The sequence below is a fragment of the Petromyzon marinus genome, chromosome 20 (assembly GCF_048934315.1).
Source record: "Petromyzon marinus isolate PM22_M1 ecotype Great Lakes invasive population chromosome 20, UKy_Petmar_22M1.pri1.0, whole genome shotgun sequence".
In the NCBI taxonomy this organism is placed as follows: Eukaryota; Metazoa; Chordata; class Hyperoartia; order Petromyzontiformes; family Petromyzontidae; genus Petromyzon; species Petromyzon marinus.
This window is the reverse complement of record NC_133686.1, coordinates 4,348,211-4,374,752: the sequence shown is the minus strand read 5'-3', so window position 1 is coordinate 4,374,752 and position 26,542 is coordinate 4,348,211. Positions and strand designations below refer to the sequence as shown.

General features: G+C 46.2%; 1 protein-coding gene across 2 annotated transcripts; it reads left to right on the top strand.

The window, feature by feature from the left end:
- Nucleotides 1-9,436: 9,436 nt before the first annotated feature.
- On the top strand, nucleotides 9,437-24,657 carry POMGNT2 (protein O-linked mannose N-acetylglucosaminyltransferase 2 (beta 1,4-)). 2 transcript variants are annotated; one of them, XM_032957726.2, is made up of 5 exons: nucleotides 9,437-10,400; nucleotides 12,480-12,562; nucleotides 16,059-18,040; nucleotides 19,089-19,331; nucleotides 20,580-24,657. In XM_032957726.2, exons 3-5 carry the CDS (start codon nucleotides 16,532-16,534, stop codon nucleotides 20,769-20,771), a joined length of 1,944 nt encoding a protein of 647 aa, XP_032813617.1. In that variant the 5' UTR covers nucleotides 9,437-10,400; nucleotides 12,480-12,562; nucleotides 16,059-16,531; the 3' UTR covers nucleotides 20,772-24,657. The 2 variants fall into 2 exon arrangements, with proteins under 2 accessions (XP_032813617.1, XP_032813616.1); XM_032957725.2 differs by having other exon boundaries at nucleotides 9,437-11,698.
- Nucleotides 24,658-26,542: the final 1,885 nt, after the last annotated feature.

Genomic DNA, 26,542 nt, shown 5'->3' with positions numbered 1-26,542 from the left:
CATCTGCGAGTCGACGAATGTCCATTATTTACATGACTAACAAACACTATCACTCTCACTGAACCTTTTTTAGAGTAAATACTAGGCTTGTAATGATGCATCAATTAATCGATTAGATTTCGATTTAAAGCTTTCGTGACTGCAGGGATTCATCTTCTTGGTTCTTTCGGTAAATTCACGTAGAATGGAAATAAAATAATAAAAATAAAACAATGAAATAAAATTCTCACGACGTTTCGGAGGCAACACAAGCTTCCCTCTTCAGGTGGGACAGTCACAGCAAGATCGCTGATCAAGTGCGGAGGCTCTGAGAACCTCGAGCTTAAATACAGGTTAAGGGGGGGGGAGCCAAGTGGGGGACATTGATAGAGTAGGCCAAAACATTCTCAGTGAAGGCTTTTTTTCCCAGCAGTGGTGTGAGCAATATATTTCAGGGCTGCACTTTTACCTATGTAAATATTGCGGTGGAAAATTTTCTGGAGAATACCAAATACGACGTTGTTTTCCAAAATATTTCTTTCATATTCTTCGGGTACCGTCTTGGTAACAAATAACATTTGTCGTCTTCTTTGGTTCTTTCGGTAAAGTCACGTAGAATGAGAATAAAATAATAAATTGATAAAATAAAATAACACAATAATATTCTCACGACGTTTCGGCCACAACACAAGCGGCCTTCATCAGGTGAAGGGAGCGAGACTGTCTGGTAGGACAGCGCTGGAGTGAGAGAGCCACGTTCAGATCACGGCTTTTAAGCTGTGTGAGAGGAACAAAGAGCCTTGACGAAGGAATTAGCATAAAATTTAGCATTGAAAAGGCTGAATGATTAGCTTGTGACTGGTCACAGAAATAGCTATGTTAAAAGTTAAAGCATACACATCCGCAGAGGCACCCATTGTTAAAAGGAATTAGCATAGAATTTAGCATTGAAATAGCTAAATTAAGGCATTCGCTTGTAACCGCTACAGAAATAGTTACGTTGAAGTCAGAGCATACACATTCACCGAGGCACTTAGTACAAATCAAAACAGGAGAATTTAGCATTGAAATAACTAGGCGAATTTAGCATTGAAATAACTGGGTGATTTGCTAGTGACTGGTCACAGAAATGACTACAAATCTGAGCTATTCACAGTACTATATAGTGAACCAATAAAAACTAAAATATAAATTACCTTCATGTTATCAATAAACTCTATATTCTCCAATCAGCTAAGCTACCAACCATAAGTCGTTATATATCACAATGCTATATGGCGAAAAAATATAACAACAAAATTCAAGAACTACTCAACGATGGCAGCTATACAAAAATAAAAAGAGATCCCACCAATAGCCTGGTCACCAAAACGAACAAAATTATCTCTGATTCAACAGCATTAATTGATGAGAACAAACAGTTCTTGTTGAAACCCTCTGCTGCCAGACCACCAAGATTATATGGCCTTCCAAAGATACACAAAGAAGATACACCCCTTCGTCCCATCGTCTCTACTATCAGCTCCCCCACCTACAAACTGGCACGTTTTCTGGCTGATATACTGCGACCTTTCACTGGAAAAACCACCTCTGCGGTACTAAATTCTACTCACCTGGTATCGACAATCAAAGACATTTCCCTGTCCCCAAACGACCTGCTTGTCAGTTTTGATGTGGTGTCCTTGTTCACCAAAGTCCCGGTACCTGACACCATCGCTATCATTGAAGACCTGGTTCATCAAGGACTGCATACTGATGTACCCCCCCTGGTGAGACATTGCTTAACCAACACATACTTCACCTGGAATGGAACTTTCTACAAACAAACTGAGGGCACCCCAATGGGCTCCCCCCTATCTCCGGTTGTAGCCAATGTATTCATGGAAAAATTTGAAACTGACGCCATCCAGGCTGCCACTCTACGCCCGACCTTATGGAAGAGGTACGTTGATGACACCTTTGTCATCTGGCCACATGGCCAGCCTGCTCTAGACCAATTCCGCGACCACATCAATTCCATACACCCAGCCATCAGATTTACCATGGAGGTCGAAAAAGATGGCAAACTACCCTTTCTGGATGTCTTAATTAAAAGGAGACATGATGGTTCAATGAGCCACTCTGTCTACAGGAAAGCTACCCATACAGATGCTTACTTGAAACCGGATTCCCACCACCATCCATCCCAGAAGAACTGCCTCATCAAGACTCTATACCATAGAGCCCAATGCATTTCCGACCAGGAACACATTACCAGTGAACTCAAACACGTACACCAGGCTCTCAGGGCTAATGGCTACTCCGACTACACAATCCGCAAAGCCATCACTCCAGTCATGAAGAAGGATCCTCTTGTGGAGCCACTCAAAACCATCACCTTACCCTACATTGCAGGGGTCACTAAAAAGATCTCCAAAATCCTGAATAAACACAAGATCCAGGTCCGATTCAACACAGTACACAAAATCCGTGATTTAGTTCCATCTGTAAAAGATGCTCTTCCAGACATACAGTACCCGGGCGTTTACAAACTAAAGTGCCTCTGTGGTAGTAGCTACATTGGAGAAACCAAAAGACATATCTCGGATCGCATCCGCGAACATAAAGCAGACTTGAAACACGGTAAGACGAACTCCTCTGCCGTGGCAGATCACTGTTACAATTCAGTGGGCTCACATGACATTGACTTCTCCAAGACGGAGGTTCTTTGCAAACCAACTGGCTACCATGAGAGATTCGTTCATGAGGCCATTCACATATACAAGCACAGAGACAATTTCAACCGAGAAGATGGATTCAGGCTCAGTAACCACTGGAAAGATGTGTTAAATCATTTCTGTTCTTAATTAATTGTAATTTTACGATGACCTTCAGACCGCAGCTCTTTCGCCAGCATTGCCTCTTAATACCTCTCACACCACGGTTAATGGTATGGTTTACAACATGGAGTATACTAGGGCTTCGCAGCTGTCTCTCTCCCCCTCCTCTGTTCCGACCATGGACGAACTCGTCCGTCTGAATGGGGCCCGTAGCTATCCGTGGTACGGAAATTTGAGGGTAAGAATCCACCCATTTTTTCGCCATATAGCATTGTGATATATAACGACTTATGGTTGGTAGCTTAGCTGATTGGAGAATATAGAGTTTATTGATAACATGAAGGTAATTTATATTTTAGTTTTTATTGGTTCACTATATAGTACTGTGAATAGCTCAGATTTGTAGTCATTTCTGTGACCAGTCACTAGCAAATCACCCAGTTATTTCAATGCTAAATTCGCCTAGTTATTTCAATGCTAAATTCTCCTGTTTTGATTTGTACTAAGTGCCTCGGTGAATGTGTATGCTCTGACTTCAACGTAACTATTTCTGTAGCGGTTACAAGCGAATGCCTTAATTTAGCTATTTCAATGCTAAATTCTATGCTAATTCCTTTTAACAATGGGTGCCTCTGCGGATGTGTATGCTTTAACTTTTAACATAGCTATTTCTGTGACCAGTCACAAGCTAATCATTCAGCCTTTTCAATGCTAAATTTTATGCTAATTCCTTCGTCAAGGCTCTTTGTTCCTCTCACACAGCTTAAAAGCCGTGATCTGAACGTGGCTCTCTCACTCCAGCGCTGTCCTACCAGACAGTCTCGCTCCCTTCACCTGATGAAGGCCGCTTGTGTTGTGGCCGAAACGTCGTGAGAATATTATTGTGTTATTTTATTTTATCAATTTATTATTTTATTCTCATTCTACGTGACTTTACCGAAAGAACCAAAGAAGATGAATCATTGCAGTCACGAAAGCTTTAAATCGAAACATTTGTCGTCTTGGTAACTTAACCGTAAAATTGACAATGCAAAGGAATACAACAACATGATGCTCAAATCAGGCTCGAGTAAATTGTTCTAATTCAATTGAGAAGCGTGGCCACACGAATCAGGTCCATTTTTTTGTTTTGCCGCATGACTTTTAACGTTTAGATGTGGCACTGCAGGGCCCACACTCGAGCTGGATGCGAATCGGACTACGCTCACGGCCGTCACTGGAAAAAAACACGCTGCTATTACACGGACGGACGTTTAAACAGATAGGCACGACCATCCACCTACTCTCGGCGAGAAATCACCGGCCACTTGGGAAGGCGTGAAAATAACGGCCCGGGTCTTTTGAGACTTTTAGGGGCCGTCCATAAATGACGTCACGCACCTGGGGGGGGTGGGGTCAGACATTTGTGACGATGTTTAACGATGTGGGGGGGGAGGGGGTTTGAGAAATGTGACGTCACATAAAAATGCGCAACTTTAAGTAGATATAGACAACACGTTCTACTTAATTAAATAGACTTTTTAATAAATGTTTTCTCCTACAACATCAGAATGCAGCGCCACATTAAATACGCACTAAAATGGCAATAGTTTAAAGCGATTTGAAGCATGTTTTAATTTGGGGGGGGGGGGGCGGGGAGAAGAGCTTTATGACGTCATATTTGAGGGGGGGTCTGATTTTTTGTGATGCCGTGTGACGAAGGGTGGGGGGGTCAAAAATCGGCCAAAATCGCGTGACGTCATTTATGGACGGCCCCCTACTAGGGTAGCATTGCGAGGCTCCCTAAGCCTTTATAGAAAAAGGGGCATTAATTTCCCATTGATGTCATTGGACGTTCTGGTGGAATGTCACACGTGGCAAACGAGGGTTTTGAGGTTGACATTCTGTCAGTGTATCCATGTCTCAGTAAACATGCGGCGTTTGGTTCAACATTAGCATGTGGTTGAGACCGTAAACGTTGGCCCAACTTTCCATGTTAACTAGGGAGTCGTTTTGATTTAAAGTTTTCGTGACTGCAGGGATTCATATTCTTGGTTCTTTCGGTAAAGTCACGTAGAAAGGAAAGAATAAAATAATACAAATATAAAACAATCAAATTCTCACGACGTTTCGACTGCAACACAAGCAATCATCATCAGGTGTGAAAACCACAGCAAGAACATTTTCTTGTTCTACGTGACTTTACCGAAAGAACCAAGAATAGGGAGTCGTTGTTTACATGCACAGCTAATTTGTTAATCCACTGCTGGATGAGGGTAACCCAATACCATGCCAGTGATGGGGTTTTATTTATTTATTATATTTCACTATGCTGGTCAGCGTTTGGTTTGTAGAGACGTGGAGCAAGACAAGGAGGCATAAAGCTCCAGAATAACAAGGGAGTTGTGTTGCACTGTCCTCTGCTGCCCACAACATAACCCCGCAGCAACTTACAACACTTCTTTAAAATGCATTCTTGTCACCCATCCAAGTAACTATTCAGGCTCCAGCCTGCTTAGCTTCTGGGATCTGACAATTGAGCAGCTGCATTTCAGGCGATTTGATCATTGGTCATTGAAATAATGCAACAATATTATAACAACATAAATGAGACAGCGCTTTCGTTGTTAGTATATTCCGATTGTGGTATCAGCATTATTTTCTTTAGATGGACGTTTCCGTTTGGATCTCTGCAGCTAGCAGTGCAGCACCCTGTATGAGAAAATGTCCCGAGAAAATTACATCTTAGACCAGTGGTTCTTAACCTGGGGATACACGCACCCCTTGGGAGTGCGAGATGCCCTTTATGGGGGTGCGAGACAGCTACTTTGTTTCATCAAACCTATGTGTTTCAAAGATTTTTTTTTACGATTGAGAACCAAAGAGCTGCAGTGAAGGTTAAGAACCACTGCCTTAGAATGACCTCTGAAAACATTGCGTTGTTAACCACAGGAAGACAAAACCTTTTTAATGCCCTGCAAAGAAGCTACATTGCCTCTCCAATAACACAACATTATTCGTATTGTTATATCTCAGCAATAGAATACATGTACACCAACGCAAGCGGAAAACCAAAAGGTAGCCTGATTCCTGTGTTTGAGCATTCATTGGTAAACCGGGCTGAGACCATCAATTTGCTACAAGATATAATCACACCCTGGAGTCACGCATGCCACTACCTCACTACGTCTTCTTGGGTGGCTGTCATCTACTTGAGGAGGGCGAATTAACTAGAAGATACATTATTTTTTATGTTTATTATTAATTATAATTATTATATGGTGGCAAGGTTGGCCATGTGTTAATTTGTGTCCACATTTACCGCACACATGTGTGGAGTAATTTAAATAAAACCTAACTGCAACAGGTTTGAGATCTAGACGAGTACACTAATGAAATATAAAGTGTAGCAAAAGGGCATACATACCTGCCAACCCCTTATCAGTGCCCTACCTTATTACAGACCAATTCAGACCTTATTAGTCACCCCGTGCCATTATAAATCTCAACGTTCATCCTACAGTCCAACCACAAGGGAGAAACACAAACAAATAGACAAAAAAATGTTTTGCTCGTATTGAAACAGCTGTACGTCGTATCGACCTGTACAAAATTACGGGGTAAACTGTATCGCTTGACAGGTACAGTGAGGGAAAAAAGTATTTGATCACCTGCTGATTTTGTACGTTTGCCCACTGACAAAGAAATTATCAGTCTATAATTTTAATGGTAGGTTTATTTGAACAGTGAGAGACAGAATAACAACAAGAAAATCCAGAAAAACCCATGTCAAAAATGTTATAAATTAATTTGCATTTTAATGAGGGAAATAAGTATTTAAACCTTTAAGAGTGCTCCGAATCTCAGCTCGTTACCTGTATAAAAGACAGCTGGGAGCCAGAAACCTTTCTGATTGAGAGGGGGTCAAATACTTATTTCCCTCATTAAAGTGCAAATCAATGTTAAACATTTTTGACATGCGTTTTCCTGGATTTTGTTGTTGTTATTCTGTCTCTTACTGTTCAAATAAACCTACCATTAAAATTATAGACTGATCATTTCTTTGTCAGTGGGCAAACGTACAAAATCAGCGGGGGATCAATTACTTGTTTCCCTCACTGTAGGTGATGGCAAGGTTGGCCATGTGTTAATTTTTGTCCACATTTACCGCACAGATGTGGTGCAGTAATTGAAATAAAGCCAAACTGCAACAGGTTCGAGACACTAGACGAGCACACAAATATTTTTTTTAAATAAATGTAGCAAAAAGGGGGCATGTTTAACGTAAGCATTGCTTGTGCATATTGTGATATTGAATAGCAACATCCACAACTCCCTGCCTTTGTCCATTGGGAAATTAAATGGCGCCCTTCCCCGCACGGCTAAATAAGCCGGCAGTTAAGGAACCGTGGCAAACTAATGCGGTGAACAACAAAAAAAAACACCGTGATACCTGTCACTTAGCGTTGCAGGGCACTTGCAAACAAATGTGAACGCTTCCGAGAATTTGCAACAATGCCACGAGAAATGTGCCGCCGGGCTCTGGAGACCACCTGCAGGCGATTGCAGGGATGTTGTTGACAACGATGGCGAACGATTGGAGACTCATTATGAGACCTCCTTTGCCAGTAACAAGATATAGTAAAAGGTTTTACCCTTTTTAACTGGCACAAAAACTGCTCACCCCGAGCCCTCAATACTCTGATAGTGCGCTGTTTTTGAGTTGTACGCCTTTTGGCGTCTTCTGGTCCAACACCAGTGTAGACTAGGCTCTAAGAAAAGCCGTCTCGGGTGTGAACCAATCAAATTCAAGGACAGTGCTTATTATTATCAGAGTTGTCTCTTTTGTTTGCATTTTGACTGCTTGTGTTGTAGTTATTGCAAACATGATGCCTTGAATAAAGGTGTCAGTTTTTGTGCCAGTTAAAAAGGGTAAAACCTATTACTATAATTGGAGACTCTTTGACTTTTTGAAGCTATTAACATTACATTTGTTATCACGTTACAGTGTAGTATCTGTTCTTTTTCCATCAAAAACGATAGTTCCATATTAGTGTTACATTTCTCTGAAGCAGCCTGTATAATAAATTAAGTAATGGTACAGTCATATTTTTGTGGGCAACTTTTTACACTGCATGTGTGTTTGCTTACATGGAGTAAAATGATAACAGGCGTTTACTTGTCAAATGCGAGATTCAAATGACAGTAAATGCATGGCCTTCGGTCGTGCCTGTGCGCTAACTGGGTGAAATGGCCAACCTCTTTGGGATGAATCTCGCCGTAGATTTATGTCGCTGGAGGGGTATAATAATTAGATCAAGAGGTCAACGAATTCAATGTGGTTGAGACCACACCCAGCTATTGCTTCCTCCCTTCCTTCTGCCAAGTCCTTGAGCTGTTACAGTCGACCACAATTGTCACTGAGGACCACTCTTTGAGAATCATCATTACTACTATCATCTGGGTACCACTCAATTACCTGTCTGGGTCAACTTGCACACAACAATGTTTGCAGTACTAAATGTAGTCTCCATCGACCAGGCATTCTTGGCGAATGAGACTTTGAAAATAATTATTGACTCTCACCTGCTTCAGTTTAGGACATTTCTCTTCTATGAATCGTATCTCTGAACATGCTCTTCCCTGAACAAGGTACTTCATATTTATAAACATGAAAGGGTTTTGGAAAAGTCAATTACAAATCTTTGTAATCACTTGGAAAAATACACGTCTCATTGAAGACGAAATTTCTAAAAAGTAAAAATGTTAGTGGAGTTTGTTAATAGATTACTTTAGGACACAGTCAATGAAAAAAACATGTGGGATATTTTATTATTAATGTGTCACATGTACGGCCCTTCTGTCACCTCGCTGCTGAATTAGGGCCTCCCCAAACCATTCGGGGAACGGGGTGGTTGTTTGACCATGCTTCACCACGCTGCTCCGTGCTGGGTTGTTTTAACCAATGCTCGTGTAACTACCAGATGTTTACCGGCGAGGCCCTCTCTGTTAGATATGAACATTGGTTCAAGCCAGCTTGACTGCTTATGAGACGCGGAATGTCAAAACCGGTCCAGAATTTGTTTCTGAAAAAAATTAAGAATAGGTTTTATCCGTTTTACCCTTTCGGGCAACAACAAAAAAAACCACAATATTTCCAGAAAGGGTAAAAGCTATTCTTATTCTTATTTTTCACACTTTGATACTGGCAAAAAGGTGCCAATTTGTTTCTGTTGACCCAAATCGGCGAAAATAATGTCCCCCCCATCACCCCCCAGAAGACCATGCGGCTGATGGGATGTGTAAAACATATTTGCCTTTTATATCTAGTACATTGTTTTTACGTGGAGGCAGGGATCGTGCGAAGGAGACGTAGTCGAAACGTCGTACTCGAATTGTAAATGCTGTGGGTTTGCTCTCCAACGCACCGGTGTGCTGAAGTAGTAACGAATTGGCACGTTCTGTTGACGTGACAACTCTCGCTAATTGGCGGCGTCGGGTGGTGGCGGGTTAAACGACACATTTATATATTTACGCGATCTATCCCCTAAAAAAACAACACATTTATTAAGGAGACGGTGATCTTCTCATTTTGATTTTGCTGTACTGCCCTCTGCTGGCCATCACATGCAAAGCCCTTCGCTTGAGAATGAGGCCGACTGGTGAAAATCACCGCGGTCCCTAAAGTCTCCCACCCGCCTCCATTCATCCTCCTGCTCGCGTCGCCGTCCGTCGCTAAGCACCGGGACCCCGAGACTCTGGGACCCCGAGACTCTGGGACTGAGACTCTGGGACCCCGAGACTCTGGGACCCCGAGACTCCGGGACCCCGAGACTCTGGGACTCTGGGACCCTGAGACTCTGGGACCCTGAGACTCTGGGACCCTGAGACTCTGGGACCCCGAGACTCTGGGACCCCGAGACTCTGGGACCCCAGGACTCTGGGACTCTGAGACTCTGGGACCCTGAGACTCTGGGACTCTGGGACTCAGAGACTCTGAGACTCTGGAACCCTGAGGCTCTGGGACCCCGAGACTCTGGGACTCTGAGACTCTGGGACTCTGAGACTCTGGGACCCTGAGACTCTGGGACCCCGAGACTCCGGGACCCCGAGATTCCGGGACCCTGAGACTCTGGGACCCCGAGACTCTGGGACTCTGGGACTCTGAGACTCTGGAACCCTGAGGCTCTGGGACCCCGAGACTGGGACTCTGAGACTCTGGGACCCTGAGGCTCTGGGACCCCGAGACTCTGGGACTCTGAGACTCTGGGACTCTGAGACGCTGGGACTCTGAGACTCTGGGACCCCGAGACTTTGGGACTCTGGGACCCTGAGACTCTGGGACCCTGAGACTCTGGGACCCTGAGACTCTGGGACCCTGAGACTCTGGGACTCTGGGACCCTGAGACTCTGGGACTCTGAGACCCTGGGACCCTGAGACTCTGGGACCCCGAGACTCTGGGACCCTGAGACTCTGGGCCTCTGGGACTCTGAGACTCTGGGACTCTGAGACTCTTGAGACCCTGAGACCCCGAGACTCGGGGACCCCGAGACTGCAGGACACCGAGACCCCGAGGCTCCGGGACCCTGAGACTATCGGGAACCCAAGGCTGCAGGACCCCGGTACCCTGAAGATCCCTGACTGTGGGACGTACTGACCGACGAATTCACATACGGACGGACTGATGAACAGTCGGACTGACGGACAATCAGTCAAACGGACAGGTGGACAGATTGACTTGACATACTGACTTGACTGACGGAAGAACAGACTGACTGACGACGAACTGACTGACGAACAGACTGACAGACGAACAGACTGACTGACTGACGAACAGACTGACTGAGTAACAGACTGACGAACAGACTGACTGAGTAACAGACGAACAGACTGACTGAGTAATAGACTGACTGACGTACAGACTGACTGAGTAACAGACTGAGTAACAGACTGACTGGCGAACAGACTGACTGAGTAACAGACGAACAGACTGACTGACAAACAGACGAACAGACTGACTGAGTAACAGACTGACTGACAGACTGACTGAGTAACAGACTGACTGGCGAACAGACTGACTGAGTAACAGACGAACAGACTGACTGACAAACAGACGAACAGACTGACTGAGTAACAGACTGATTGAGTAACAGACTGACAGACGAACAGACTGACTGACGAACAGACTGACTGACTGACTGACAAACAGACGAACAGACTGACTGAGTAACAGACTGATTGAGTAACAGACTGACAGACGAACAGACTGACTGACGAACAGACTAACAGACGAACAGACTGACAGACGAACAGACTGACTGACTGACTGACGAACAGACTGACTGACGAACAGACTGACAGACGAACAGACTGACAGACGAACAGACTGACAGACGAACAGACTGACTGACGAACAGACTGACTGACGAACAGACTGACAGACGAACAGACTGACTGACGAACAGACTGACAGACGAACAGACTGACTGACGAACAGACTGACTGACGAACAGACTGACTGACTAACAGACTGACTGAGTAACAGACGAACAGACTGACAGACGAACAGACTGACTGAGTAACAGACTGACTGATGAACAGACTGACGAACAGACTGACTGACGGACAGACTGACTGAGTAACAAACTGACAGACGAACAGACTGACTGACGAACAGACAGACTGACGAACAGACTGACTGACGAACAGACTGACTGACGAACAGACTGACTCAGTAACAGACTGACAGACGAACAGACTGACTGACGAACAGACAGACTGACTGACGAACAGACAGACTGACTGACGAACAGACTGACAGACGAACAGACTGACTGACGAACAGACTGACTGACGGACGAACGCATGAACTCTGTGAGCTGCAGGTGCAATCCCATATTCGCCGGCACACATTTGGCAGGTAGCTGTGGATAAATTTTTTTAAGTTTTATATGAATATTATTCAAATACGATATATACGCTTGTTAAGTCACTGAGCCTGAAGAGTATGTTGTGTATGTCCGAGCTCGTTTGCAGGTTAATTAAATGTCCCCATGTATGTGATGCTGTATTCTATTAACTACTGCGGTATATGGGGGGGGGGGGAGCGGTGGCGCAGTGGTTAGCGCAATGCGCGTATTGACCACCCATGTCCGACACGAGGAAGGTTCTTCATCCAGCAGTGGATTGACAAAGAGGCTGTGCATTGCACAACTCTGCAAAGAGTGTTACACGCTCGCCTCTGACGGGCATCTGTATATTCGCAAGACACGAATACTGCAGCACAATCCGTGCATTTGTTCAACGCAGGGCTTGTGCTGTGAAGAAGGGCACATGTCCGAAACGTCGCCTATTTAATAAAACTGGCTATTTTAAGACAGTGTTGCAGACGAGTGTGTTGAGTTTTCGGCGTTGATTTGTGGAGCCAGTGTCCTCACACCGAGGTGTCAGTGACCACACAATTCGGACCTTATTGGTCACCCCATGCCCTTAAAAATCTCAACTATCATCCTGCAAAGAAGTCTCATCACAAGGGAGAAACACAAACAAATAGACATTTAGTTTTGCCTGTATTGAAACGGCTGTACGCCGTATGGACCTGAAACCTCAATTTCCCTGTACAAGAATACGGGGTAAACCGTGTGTGTTGACACGGTATGTGTTTCTGTCACTTTTCTGTACTGTATTTTTTTTTATTGCAGCACCGTAACGACAAGAGGAGGCCCGGGACACATCAACGATAGCTCTGTGGCGCCCCCTGACTCACCACGCGTGGAACAGAGAGGTACGTCATCCTGCACATACGTCAGATGAACTGATTATTATTACAATTATACATTTTCGGGGGGGGAGAGAGGGAGTGGGGATAATTGCCATGTATATTCCAATTTCAAATTTGGGACCAAGACTCCAGCACACAATGGCCTAACTCTTACTTTTTGGTCAATGCACCCACCGCAGTATTAACTGGGGTGGCCGCTGGGAATTAGAACCGTGAGCATCTGCAATGAGCGGCAAACGGCGATACCACAAGGCTACCTGATAGCACGCACTGGCCCTTAATGTCATGATCAGAGCTGGGATGTCAGATTATTTACGTCTGTGATTATGCTACCGATTATATTATCGTTTATATTGCTCGACTATTGGGTAATGCGAAAATAATTTGGGGGAGACAGGGTGGGGGTGGGGGGTGAGTCTCACGTCTCTTTCCGATGGGAGATAATCGGCTGGGCATGGTCGATAACATCGACTTCATGAACTCTAGTTTGCCAGCTCTAATCATTATCATAGCTATCCGTGATTCTAGATTTGAAGCTTTCGTGACTGCAAGGATTCACACTCTTTACCGAAAAAACCAAAGACTATCTGTGATTGTCTATCCAATGCTGGCTGAAGGTGTCCCCCCATACTGTTACCGTTGTTTATTGTCCCGTGATGCCGCATTTCTCATCGCGGCCACGCGCTCTCTCATCTGAACGCACCATCTCCGTGGTAGTTGTGCTCTTGGGTGCGTTTCTCTCCTTCGGCTACGATTTTGTCACCAGTCTTCTCCGTCGGGCATCAAGCCCTTCTAGCGCCGTGTTTTTAGCGCAAGCCCATTGACTTACTAACTTGTGCCGTATAACGTGCTCATCGCTCATTAGACTGGCTTGGTTTGGCTTCGCAGATATGCTGCCAACGGTGTTTTCTAAAATGCGATGCTTTGGATGTGCGATTCTCACGCTGGTTGTGCTTGAAGCTGATAAATGCATACATCTGAGCAGCTTAATGCTGTGAGCTGTTTAGTACCTGCACCACCGTTTCACTAAATCACACCAATTGGCACGTCTGTCCTTCTACTCGATCGCAGCTTGTCCTGCATGCTCCGTGGAATTTCTGTCACAACCTTTCATGCCACAGTGCATCCCAAAAAGCCTTGCCAAGGAAATGTAATCTGGTGCCCGTTAGATTGGATTGGCTTGCCCCTGGATAGTTATTAATTCATTCACTGCACACAGTGGTATAGGCATACTTTGTTGCGCATGAGAGCATTCATTTTATTGGCCATACTTTTTAGATTCCCTGCAGACACGATAGTGTGGGTCTCCTCATTAAATTATATACACTGTGCTGTGTAGGTGTGCATATAATACATAATTCATTAATTGCCCTTAAGCTGTAGGTTCTTTGCAGCATAGGTTGATTGATAATCGAGCACTCGCTGATTCACTCCAATCAACTCGCTCGCTGACAGTCAGTCACCTCAATGTCACTCTTCCAATTGCTGCCACTGGTCGCCGTTTCCACAATCGTCTCATCGATACCATGTTCAACCCACTAACACTGCAGGTCACAACACTTCCTCTTTTTGCGACATCCATCGCACTGTTCGGCTTTGGAGTGCCCTCCCACCATATCTTTACCCGAGTTCTTCGAACCGTGCTCCAAGAAACGCATTTTACTCGCATCTATTGGGACTTCAACGACGATATTTTGTTACTGGCCACTTGGTGTTTTGAGCTTCAGGGTCTGTGCTCAGCAAACCCTGAAAACATTCTATTCTGCTCAGATTCATCACTCCCTCCCTTATCTCCACCTTTGCCAAACAAAGCCTTTGTGTAGCATTGCAGGATGCACTTTTTTTCACGATTTTTTTGCTTATTGTTGCCTGTCACCAGCTATGGACCATTTAAAAATATATATAAATAAAAACATGATTGCATCTTAAGTACCAAAGCTCTACAGATTAATGTGCCAATCTCCGTGGTTGAAATTACACTGCACATAATGTTTGATGTATTTTGTGATGGATAGTTAATTAAGCATTGGGGTTTTTTTCTACATATTTTTTTAGAGACTGAAAACTGTCCTCACAAAGGCAAGCGCGGAATTCTCCGCACATTTGATGCTCACAAATCCAGAAATCTCTGGGGAATGTAAGCTATGTGACGCCAGGTGTGGCTGTTCTTCCAAAATCCTTTCTCAGCTCGATGTCATTGACAGATTAAAAGCGATTATCAACAAGAAGTGAAAGCGTGAGTTGGGGATTTTAAACGTCTCATCTGTCCACCTTTAAGCTTTCACACTGCCAAAATCAATAGGCTGTATTGATATTTTAGAAATGTATACCCACTATCCAGTGCAGAGGGAATACTTGAGATGAGATTTTAAGATGGGTATAATTCCATTATAAATTCAGATTATAATCGATCTTTCAAGAGCAGTGTATTTTGTTTTGAGAACACGTCTGTTAGTGTATTCAGAAAAATATGAATTGCCTCTCTGGCATGCTCAACAGTTTCATAGGTTTTTTTGTTGCATGAACACCATTGCAAGACGTTAGGCTTAGTATACATGTAAAGAACATTTCAACTTTAGCCAGAGAACGTTTTACTGGTAGGTACCTCCTGGTTACACCAGCCCACAGGGGATTATTGTGTCCGTCCGTCCGTTGTGCATCCAAAAATGGGAGGGGTGGGGCTGGGTGGAGAGGGGAGGGTGGGGAGGGGCTGGGTGAGGAGGGAGGGGCTGGGTGGGGAGGGGAGGGTGGAGAGGGGCTGGGTGGGGAGAGTGGGGCTGGGTGGGGAGGGTGGGGCTGGGTGGGGAGGGTGGGGCTGGGTGGGGGGTGGGAGGGGTGGGGCTGGGTGGGGAGGGGCTGGTCACCCCGTGGTGCCCTTATAAAACTCAACATTTAACCTATTCATGCCGGCTTGTGCCCGCCCTCACAGTCGGGCATATTTGCGGAATACACCACGCCGCTGTTGACCCTGGCTATTGACCGAGCAACCCAACGTTCCTACCAGCTCCCTCTGCAGGAATGCGTTTGAATGCAACACTGTTGTTAGAGAAAAAAATATACTTCATTTTCTGTTCCTGGCTTTAACACAGCGGATGGTAATAATTTTTTTCCTAACTTATATACATTAAATTTTGATTTAAAGCTTTCGTGACTGCAGTAATTCATATTCTTAGCTCTTTTGGTAAAGTCACGTTGAAGGGAAACAATAAAATAATAAAATATATATATAACAATAAAAATTATCACGACGTTTCGACCAATACACAAACGGTCGTCATCAGGTGTGTCGGTTTGCATTGACACCTGATGACGACCGTTTGTGTTATGGTCGAAACGTCGTGAGAATTTTTATTGTTTTATATATATTTTATTATTTTATTGTTTCCCTTCAACGTGACTTTATATACATTAGTGAAACTATTTTATATCACCGCCAAGTTACAACATTCTGAATATATGCATTCTGTTTCTGTCTCCAAAAAATGTGTGTTGAGTGCAGAGTTGAACGGCATTACCTCCCTCGCCAATGCAGGTTACTTTAAAGACAACTTGACCGTCACTGCTAAGAGTGCGTGCCAAAAAAAATATTCAGCTATATACACATCGTGGCGCTCTTGCTTATGCAGTAGTTTTTAGTATCCAAGTATCCTGCCATCATTAGCAAGGTTGTTTTCTATCAACATTACTTTAATATTGTAAATATTGTAGCAGTTTGTGAAGATGATTTATCAGCTTGCAGCTGGAATGGGTGATTTCGTTCAAATCAAGAACAATTTAATATATTGTCAGGCACTAAGGTGAACTCCTCTCGCTTTAGTTGCTCCAGTTATAATCCCATCATCACAAACATCTTAAAATTACTGTTATGGTTTCCATGAACTTAAGCCCATGAGCACCGCTCATTGTGCCGCCGCTGTAGACATCATCTCCGTACCAAGTAGATAACGGCAGTGGCAAGGATCCCCGTCGACCATGAACGTGCCAATGCTTCTCAACGGCGTCCTCCTGCCGGTGCTGGCGGCCGTACTCTGGCAATATGTGCGCGTGCATGAGCGCGCCAGCCAGGCGGAGGAAGAGCTGCGAGCCGCTCGCGCCAGCCCGCTGCTGTCGCCCGCCGACTACACCGCCGCGCTGGACGAGCTGCACGCCCTCGGCACCGCTGCCGTCTGCACCGGCAAGGTGCACACCGACCGGCTGTGCCGCTTCCAGCGCCTCTGCTATTGGTCGGACGCCGACGAGTTCGTGTTTTTCCACGGGCCCGGCTCGGTGGCGCTGCCCAGCCTCGGCGCCCGCCGATTCCAGCCGGCGCTCATGGATTTGTCGTCCGTCGACGATCACAACACGCAGTACTTTAATTTCGTCGACATGCCCGTGTCAGCCCTGGGCGGCCTGCCCCAGCCCGTCTTCCTGTCTGACCCGGCGTTGATCTTCAACCGTTTCAACCCAGGCAACATCATGCACGTTCTTCACGACGATCTGCTCCCGGCTTTTTACACCCTACGACAATTTGGCGAGCTAGGCAATGAGGCCAGGCTGATCTTTTCTGAAGGCTGGTCGGAGGGTGCACACTTCGACCTGTACATGTTGCTCACAGACCGCCGCCCGCTGCTCAGAGAAGACCTTGCCAGACTGGGTCCATTAGTTTGCTTTCCGCGTGCATACGTGGGTGTCAGTAAGCTGGTGACTTGGTACCAGTATGGCTTCACACAACCGCAGGGGCCTAAGCCCAATCTCCTGGTATCGGGAAATGAGGTCCGACACTTTGCTGACTTCATCCGAGAGAGACTGAACGTGTCCGTACCAGAGTTCAACTTCAGTGAACAAAACAGCGCGAATTTAGGTTCTCAGGACAGTGACTGTGACACAAATTCCAAGACTGAGTGCACCATTGCGTCCGGTGAGAAACCAGCAGGGACGAGCCCCAGCTCTCTCGGTTCTACCGCTGACCACGGGCAAAGTGCAGAAAACAACCCTGTCGGCAATGCCGTGACTGGCCACTCGGTGGTTCTGTTCCGGCGGACACTGAACCGGCTGATCCTGAACGAAGCAGAGCTGATCGTGGCCCTGGCACAGGAGTTTTCCACGCGTGTGCTCGTCGTGTCTGAGGAGTCCCACTCCTTCCCCGAGCTGGTGCGAATTCTGAGCGGCGCGTCCGCCCTCGTTGGCGTCCACGGCTCCCACCTCGCCCTCGCCGCTTTCTTGCCGCAGGGAGCAGCTCTTGTGGAGATTTTCCCGTACGGCGTGAATCCGACGCACTACACGCCGTACCGCACGCTCTGCGGCCTGCCGGGAATGGGCCTGGTGTACGCGGCGTGGAGAAACGAGCGGCGCGGCGACTCGGTGGCGCACCCGCAGCGGTCGTGGGATGAGGGTGGCATCGCCCACCTGCCCCCGGCCGAGCAGGAGCGCATCGAGCGCAGTGCCGAGGTGCCCCCCCACCTCTGCTGCCGCAATCCCGAGTGGCTCTACCGCATCTACCAAGTGAGTGCTTCGTTGTCCAGGGCTGGAAATGTCCATTTCCTCTCATGTTAATTTGTGGGCGTGTTTGAATATAACATTTCCAATCAGTCTTCGGAACGAGAAATTGCAGTGAATGGGGCATGAGCCTCTTACTCATGTGCAATATTTTGTCTGCTATGTGTTGCCACTAGATGGCAGACCTGCCATTGATTAAAGATGGTAGTGCCCTTGCATAAGTGCACAAAAGCAGAAAACCGAGCGGTTATTATTTTTTGGCCTCTGAGAATGAAGCTGCAAAGTGGAGACAACTGTATGATTTGTGGCAATGTTTTTAAATTGACGGAAGGGCTGCATTGAGGCAAACATGTATTGCCTGTGCATAGGGATTAGGCCAATATGACCCAACTAGCACAAATCCAGTTTTGCTTATGGTCTCCCATTAAAATTTTGGAACCCAACAAACGCATACTTTGAATACATTTTACTTTTCATTGATTATTGAATGAGGCATGCATCATTCATACTCGCCTGTTTCTAAAGTCATTCTCTCCATGTGATGTTGATCTAAAGATAAAGCACCAACTGGCCTACAACTTACGTTGCCATCACAAATACTGCTCACATTCTAAATTTAGCTATTCCACACTTCATTAAGGTTGTCAACGTATTTAAATATCAGCGTCGATATTTGTGCAAGTTACAGCTCAAAAATTACCAAACAATAAAAATTTCTCACCTAACAATTTATACGGTTATTTTATGCTCCCACATCTATGCTCACCTCCCTTCACAAACCACACTGACGAGTGTGGTGAAGTATGGTCATAAAAAAAACCCAAGACCTGCATGGCTTAGGGAAGCTCTCATCCAGCAGTGGAATGACAAAATGGCCGTACATATACACGAACACCTTAAAATGTTACACTGCGCACTTGACTGCCTTTTAACAAACACATTTTTAACGTGCGATATGTGTGGAGAGTCGGGTTATTTCCTCGTGTGCGTGCCAGTCACCACGCCCTCGGTTGAATGACCCTAACTAAAACCGGCATCCCGTCGTCCCGTCCAGGACACACGTGTCAACATCCCGTCCTTCCTGGCGACGGTACGAGCGGCGCTGGGCGACCGTCCTCCCTCCCCGAGCGATGCCCCCGCGGTTCCCGTCATGTTCCCGGGCCGCGTGAGGGCCGCTCGCTGCGAGGCTGTGAACCGACAAGACGCCGGCTCCCAGGGGACAGCCACGGGCTCCGCAGCTGGCCTCCTCGTGTCGTGGGAACCACCGTGGAATCTGCCCTTTCTCAAAGTGCCCTCGGTATTTCCCCTTTCTCAGAGTTTTTCCCTTCTTCTCCTCCTCCTTCTCCTCCGTGATATTTTAAGACCACTGTTGCTGTTGTGCATCGGTTGGATCCAGAGATCTCTCGGTACGGCAGTTTAAACAATGGGCAGGGTTGTTTTTTTTTTTTACGATCTTAAAGTGGCATTTTCACGGGTTAACTGGATTCATGAGAATGAGCATTACGTATGGATATTAGGTTTTGTTACTTGCCCATTGATGAAACAACAGGCAACTTCATGAAATACCCCCCCCCACCCCACCTGGCCACTCGGAAGTATGTATGGGCACAGCGCAGTCGAACGACAGGTCGCATTTGGTGGGGTCAAGTGTGGGTACTCCCACCTCTTTGAAAATATCTAGCCAGCGTGGAAGAGTAGGCCAAATACTGTCTATATAATCTTTCTAAAGTTCCCTCTGATGGAGGCCCTTCTACCAGCAATGGTGTGAACGAGACAGTTCAGGCCTGCACCTTTATCTTTTTTTTGCTGTCATTGTAGGTGGCAGTGCAGCAGAGTCCATTGTTGTACTGCACTACTATGCTCCTCTGTCTATGCTCCCTGCCGTCACCATCCCACATTGACGATTGCAGTGAAGGATGGCCAAGTAATAATGCAAATAAAGCGTACACTAAAGGATAACATCATGAATCAATAATAGTGGCTTTATTCTGAGCTACTCTTCTGGCGCCCACAACGTAGCACAGCCACACCAGTGCTTACAACGAGCCGTGCGCACATGAGCGTCAACCGATCCCGGGAATTATCCAAGGCTCAAGATTTCAAATCTAAAACAAAATTTAACTCTGTATTTATAAGGTAAGGTTCACTGAGCTATATAGCTCTTTTTCAGAAGTGACCTGGCCACAAATGGATGGCGTATCGTGTGGAAATTTAAAGCAGCCAAATACTTGAAACGCATTATTCTAAACGGGGAGGGAAAAACCGGAGGACCCGGCAGAAACACCTACGCGACCACAGGGAGAACATGCAGCTACAAATATACATGCATCAGGGTCGGGATCGAACCTACGGCCTCGTGCACACCAGGCGAGGTAGTTAACATCTCGCCACCTGATGCGATCGGGGCACATGCTGGGCGATTTGGTCTTAGGGTTTTCATCTGCATGGCCTTTGTGTACTCTCTGTCTCCGACTCCATCCCCCCCCGCCACCCCACCTCACCCCTCTGTTATTTCTGCCGCTCCCACACTCGCCGAACCCCGCAGCACGAGGTGCGTTACGAGGTGTGGATCCAGGAGCTGGGCGAGAACACGTACACGCCCTACATCCTGCCCGTCCTCAACCACACGTTTCGCGAGCACGTTCGCCCGCACGCCACCTACCACGTGTGGGTCCGTTGCCTGCTCGGGGAGGCCCTGCAGGGACCCTTCGCGGAGGCCCTCGTCTGCAACGCCTGAGCAACGACGCAAGTTTTTGCACGGGCGGGCATCGCACGTCGGCGAGGGCTCGCGCGGGAGTGGCGCGCGGGAGTGACGCGCGGGAGTGACGCGCGTTCACGGGCGTTTGCGTTCGTGTGCATATATACCCGTCCGTGGAAACCGTCACGTGGAAATAACAATTCGTAAACGGCTCTTCTGAACAATCGCACGTGCGCGGTACAGCGCCTTTCCGCCTTTCTAAATGGATACACCACAGTCTACTGGCAGGTTGTGTGTGGTGGAGGGTAGTGTGGGTATACCCCCAGCTGTATCAAAAACGGCTGGCCAGTGTGGATGAGGAGGCTAATACATCCTCTGGGGGAGCTCCCCAGAGCTCCCTTGAAGCCAAGTCCGTTCTGCCGGCAGTGGCGTAAGGAAGCAATTCCCAGGCTGTATCTTTACCTTTTACGACCCCTTTGTCAATTCACTTTTAGATGTCGACCTCCCCACACCGTGCTGGGTCATGGGGGTTATTTGATCTTACTTCACTTCACAAGTCAGTGTGGGTTGGTGAAAGTGAGGAACATAGAATCTGAGAGCATATTACAGTACAACAGAGTCCATGACGCAGCCCCACAGCATCTCCAACACCTGTTTTGTGCATGCTTGCCTTCCATCCATTTACTATCCAAACTCATCACTGCATAGCGCATCCAGGATAAATAAACATTCTGATTCTGAATACATTCAATATTGTTATTATTTATAAAATTTGTAGTTTTCACCCATGAAGTTTGGGGCGCCGCGGTGGTGAGATGTTAACTCTCTTGCCTGGTATGCAGGAGATCGTAGGTTCAATCCCGACCCTGACGCCTGGATATTTGGAGTCTCAATGTTCTCCCCGTGGTCACGTGCTATTTTCTCCGGGTCCTCCGGTTTTTCCCTGCACATTTAGAAATGTGCCCTTTGAGCATTTGGCTGCTATACATGTCCACCTGATGAGCCACTTCGTTGACCTACCATTTGTGGCCAGGTTGCTTCTGAAAAATATCTATATAGCTCAGTGGCCCTTACATGTTAAAATAAAAAAATAATAACATTTATTTATGTTCCTGCGTTGATTGTCTTTTTACGCATTTGTTTGCACGTTGCGTTATTGTTTTATGGTATAGCTATATGAGAAGGAATTGCTATTAAAGGCACAGACAGATCCTTAAAATGCATTGCCTCTTCTCCCACTTTGCTCTCAGTGCACGTTAAACCCATTAACAGTGGCCAAGATACATTGACCCCACATTAGTGGAAATCATTAAAGCCCTAAGTATTGACCCCAGCTTGCTTCTACAAGGCTGTCAAAGTGCACCGAGAGCTCCGCTGTTATTGGAACCCTTTTGGGGTTTTTTTACATTTTATTATTTATACAACTGTCGCTCTCGGATGTGTAATTGCAACAAAAAGGGATGAGGTCACTGTAAAAATTAGCGACACCGACTTACGGCACGTGTGTTTCAGATCAAGATGGCACATACCACTTTAAGCATTGTGTGAATAAATATTTGGGAAGCAGTCGTGCTGCAATAGCTTACTCATTTGACTATGCAGCATCGAGGTTCACGTCACTTGAGAGTCGTACGAACACATCATTGCTTGCACAAGAATGCATCCTAACTTACCCACCGAAACCCATTGCATTTTAGTGGAATTCAGAGTGGGCCTTTACGTCTCAATAACGCGAGCCTCGTGCTCTATTGCTACCGTTGTGGGTTTTTTAAAGCAATAAATGGCAGAGAGCAAAATTACTCAATTTCGCAGGAGCTGAAAAGTTGGAATATTTTCCAACCCAGCTTAATATTGTTTGCGAAGACGAAACAATTAATTCCTCCGAGGCAAAGCCAGGTTTGAGATATAGCCAGTCCTGGCCATCAGCCTCCAACACCAATCTGACTCCACTGCTGATGAATTTAACAGTTGGCCTCTAGCGAATAAGAAGCTGAGGCAAATAAGATACTGCCTTCAGCCTCGTGACTACCCCCCACATTAAATCATGTAATATATCAGTATAGAAAGCCCTCTGGGGCCGGAGGTGTTAATATTTGAAATGTAGACGCACCTATGTGTGTTCCAACTGTGTGTTTTGTGAAAGTTTGGTGGTTGAAGTTGTATTTTTGCACCTGTGCAATAGACTTGTATGGCAAAGCATACGATGGCATATGAACAAAAGTGATTTGTTGAAAACAAATTGACTTCCTTATTAATATGGTTATTTGCAATAGCTCGCTTGTGCACGTGTGCCCGTTCAAAAGAAAACGTCGCTTGAAAAAATGTGTTTCGCTGAGAGCTGGCATTGAAAAATGAGAACAAAACAAACTCCCACTGTGCGACTAATGGAAGGGGGGAACACACCAAAAAAAAAAACATGAAAAGAAAAATACATTAAAAACCGGCGTATCAAGCGGCCAAGCGTTATTTAGCAAACATGTGCTGAGGACGCGCGCGTGGAGATCCTATGCGTGGGGACGCCGCGCCTAACGTGGTTCCAATACTGCAGGCTGCAGCGAGCTCGCCGTCTGCCGCTGCCCGTGATTGATTGGACACAGATGACCTTAATCCAGAGCTGCAGTGCAGATAAACCGCATCTGTCGACCAGATTAGGTTACGTCGTGCGAAAGCGCCACCGGCACCAGTGTTTGGAGGCGGAAAAATTACGTCCAACGACATTGCTGATCGGCTCACTGGCCATGCTTTAGATAAACGTACGAGGTTTATATGCTTGAGCAGTATAGTGTGAATGCAGCGGTGGTTTTAAAATGATCTCCTTTGTGTTGGCCGCTCTACGGCGGTCGGACGTTTTAACGAGGTACGGAGGGGTCTGTGAGTTTCAAGTCGGAAGCCCGCCCTGCTGTTGTTTCAGTTCTCCCCATGCCAAAATGCTGTTTGATCTCGCCAGGCCCGAGAATAATTCTCGCACTTTCAGTTGTGTGGCTTGTGATCCAAACTGTTCGGTTCTATTGCTCGCTTACGGTTCTTTTGGTAAAACTTAAAAGACATCTCCCAACCAAAGTCCATCTTTGGAAAACGATCACTGTGTGTGCGTGCCACAGATCAAAAAAATGCTTCGACAGCTCTGTCGTTACACTGTACTGTATTATGTCTTGTTCACTTTAGCCACATTAACGAGGTGTTAAGAAGAAGTATAGGACAGCCAGCATTGTTGTCCCCAAACCTGAATCACGCCTCATCACTAGCACATAAGCTTGAATGGTAAACATAAACCAAAAAACAAAGAGTTCTGTCGTTCATGTAAAAGTAATAATTGTTTCAACGTTTCATAAATATTCTAAATATTTTAGGTGGAACGTTTTTTTGTCTTCTTCTCATGGAAGCCCCCACACGGTAGCCCCGCAGGTGGTGTGGTTTTATGGCGGGGCGGGTGGAATGGTGAATGTCACCGCAACAATTTTTTGATCTGAAAATGCAATCCCTGGTGAGAATGGGATGCTGGAACATTAACGATTGACCCTGGAGCTGCTGCTGCTGCTGCTGCTGCTTCCCGTCACGTTTCGTCAAACGTTTCGCGAGATGCTGAACAAAACGCTCGTGTCCATTCGCACGAGCCCAGCGGCATTACGAATGTTCAGTTGCGTGGTTTTTTTTGTCCGATGTGCGCGGCGCGTGCTCCGCGTACGTGCACAGAAGTGCCATGGGAGCGGTGTCCAGTGCGCGTTGGTCGCCAAGTATGTCCAGCCGGGTGTCCACGTCCGACCGTACGCGCGAAGAAAGCGCTGCAGATCAATCCTCGATGCTTCATGAGCCTCCGTTTTGGTTCGCTGTATTTAATGTCCCCTAGTGTGCGTTAATGATATTTGTATTTTTTTTTTATTGTGAATGTGCAGTTAAGATTAATAAAGTGGTTATGCTAATGCTTTGCGGAATGTGTTACTGCATTTCTTTTTTTTTAAACACTTTTTAAACGCTGTGATGCCAGTGTTGTATGTATGTTGAACTTCTTTCCCACCGTACGTAGCCAACCGTGCTAATCGGACTTGCGTGCTAATGTTATAGCTTCCTCTCTCAACCCACAATAGCAGTCGTACTTAATAAGATGTGGTGCATTGTCCAAGTTGTTAAAAACCTCGTGCCAGTGCTTGGCAAGATGTGGAATTTACGAAAGTTTTACGGTAAGGTCATCCCATTTGACTGGACAGAAGATGGGTGGGTACCTCTAATTGTGCGAGAAGCAGCCGCACTTTTACGAGAAAAGTATGAAGTTCCTTACTTTATATTAGTATGCAATAGTGGGAACAAAGACGGGTCTCAGGATAGTTCCTATATTATCTAAGTGTGACTTCATCAAAAACAAAATTCAGAAGTGCACTACTTAGAATCAGATGAGCAGTATTTTTCACTTGCATCGTTAATATTGACTCGCTTGTGTGCAATTACCCTTAAACAAATGGACTTGATGGATTGTTAGTGTGATTATGCCACGCCAAACGAAGGGTACTTGAGTGATTTATGGCATGTGCGTGTTTTATATAATAGCCGTCGGATTGCTTACACTTCCTTGACGCACGGTTGACTTCGGCGTCCTTTATATGGTATCGGGGGTTGCGTGTGCGACCGAGCACCGGGCATCCTGCACACGCCAACCATAGGTCATGAACTTTGCCGTGATTTTCTTGCGTGCGTTTTCGTGGGACGTGGAGGAAGGGCCGTGGCTGGGCGGGGGGGGGGGAACTCTTCCTTCGCTAAACGTGGATTTAGTTAAGAGTGAGACAATACAGTCATTCTGGAGGCGACCGGTCACAAGTTTGTAGCAATGTTCAAATACCTACAGGAGAGCTATCGTCCGTGGCTCTATTACCCACGACTCCACGGCAGCTATAAGTTCCACGAAAACTCCTGTCGTCTGCAGCCCTATTCCTATCATGCGTGGGTTACCCGTGAATTTTTACCTTGCGCACGGATAAGAGGAGCAAAGTCGCTGATAACCCAGCGGATATTAGGACCTATGATATTTGTCCCCAAGATGAGTTCTGTATCCGAAGACTCGTTAAACCTTGTTGAACTGGAGGTAGTTATTGAGAGCAAATACATTGGGACATTGTTGGCCTCACGCAATGGCGGATTGTCCGGCTTGCTCACCTGAATGTGGAATTGTAGTTGATGCTCTGCATCGACACCAGCCCATACGACAAGAAGAATGGCGGATGCGGGAAGGGGGGGCAATGAGGGTGTTCCCATTGAAACCTCAATTAACACCTCTCCCCTTAGGTGAGAAGGGGAAGACCTCATACTTCTGGAAAGTGGCAACCTTTTCTGTAACAGACTTGAGAAAGATTATTGAGCAGTGGGATTCTGGGGTTGTCCGTCATACGCGAAGGCTATACACCACTACAACCTTGAAGATAATTTAAATCCGTGCTCCGACAATAAATCCGTGAATATGAAGCTCACCGATCAAACACGTGAATACATTCAGCCAACCTGCAGGGGAGAATGAAACGCGTTGCAACGTCGCAATTCGTGACGACTGTGACGTGTGGAACAGAAAAAAATGAAATGGAACAATAGCTTGAACGTGCGCAAGAAGGGTGGAGAGGTGTAGCATGTTTGGAATTGCACTTCGAGAGGAGAACAAGGACCACCTCGACGAGGGAACGAACAGTCGCTTGCAGTTGGGAGCCATTGCATTGACCATGAAGAGAGAGGTAAGTGGTGGGCCTAGGCAGGAAACGTGGTCGAGACTAGCGACTGAGTGGCGGCCAAAGGTTAATAAAGCACAGCCAAGAGGCTGTAACACCGCAGAG

Excerpts from the sequence above, each read along its gene's own strand:
- POMGNT2 (XM_032957726.2), top strand. The coding sequence starts at position 16,532 with ATGAACGTGCCAATGCTTCTCAACGGCGTCCTCCTGCCGGTGCTGGCG. Across the intron at positions 18,041-19,088 it reads GGCTCTACCGCATCTACCAA|GACACACGTGTCAACATCCC; the intron begins GTGAGTGCTTCG and ends CGTCCCGTCCAG. Across the intron at positions 19,332-20,579 it reads CCTTTCTCAAAGTGCCCTCG|CACGAGGTGCGTTACGAGGT; the intron begins GTATTTCCCCTT and ends CGAACCCCGCAG.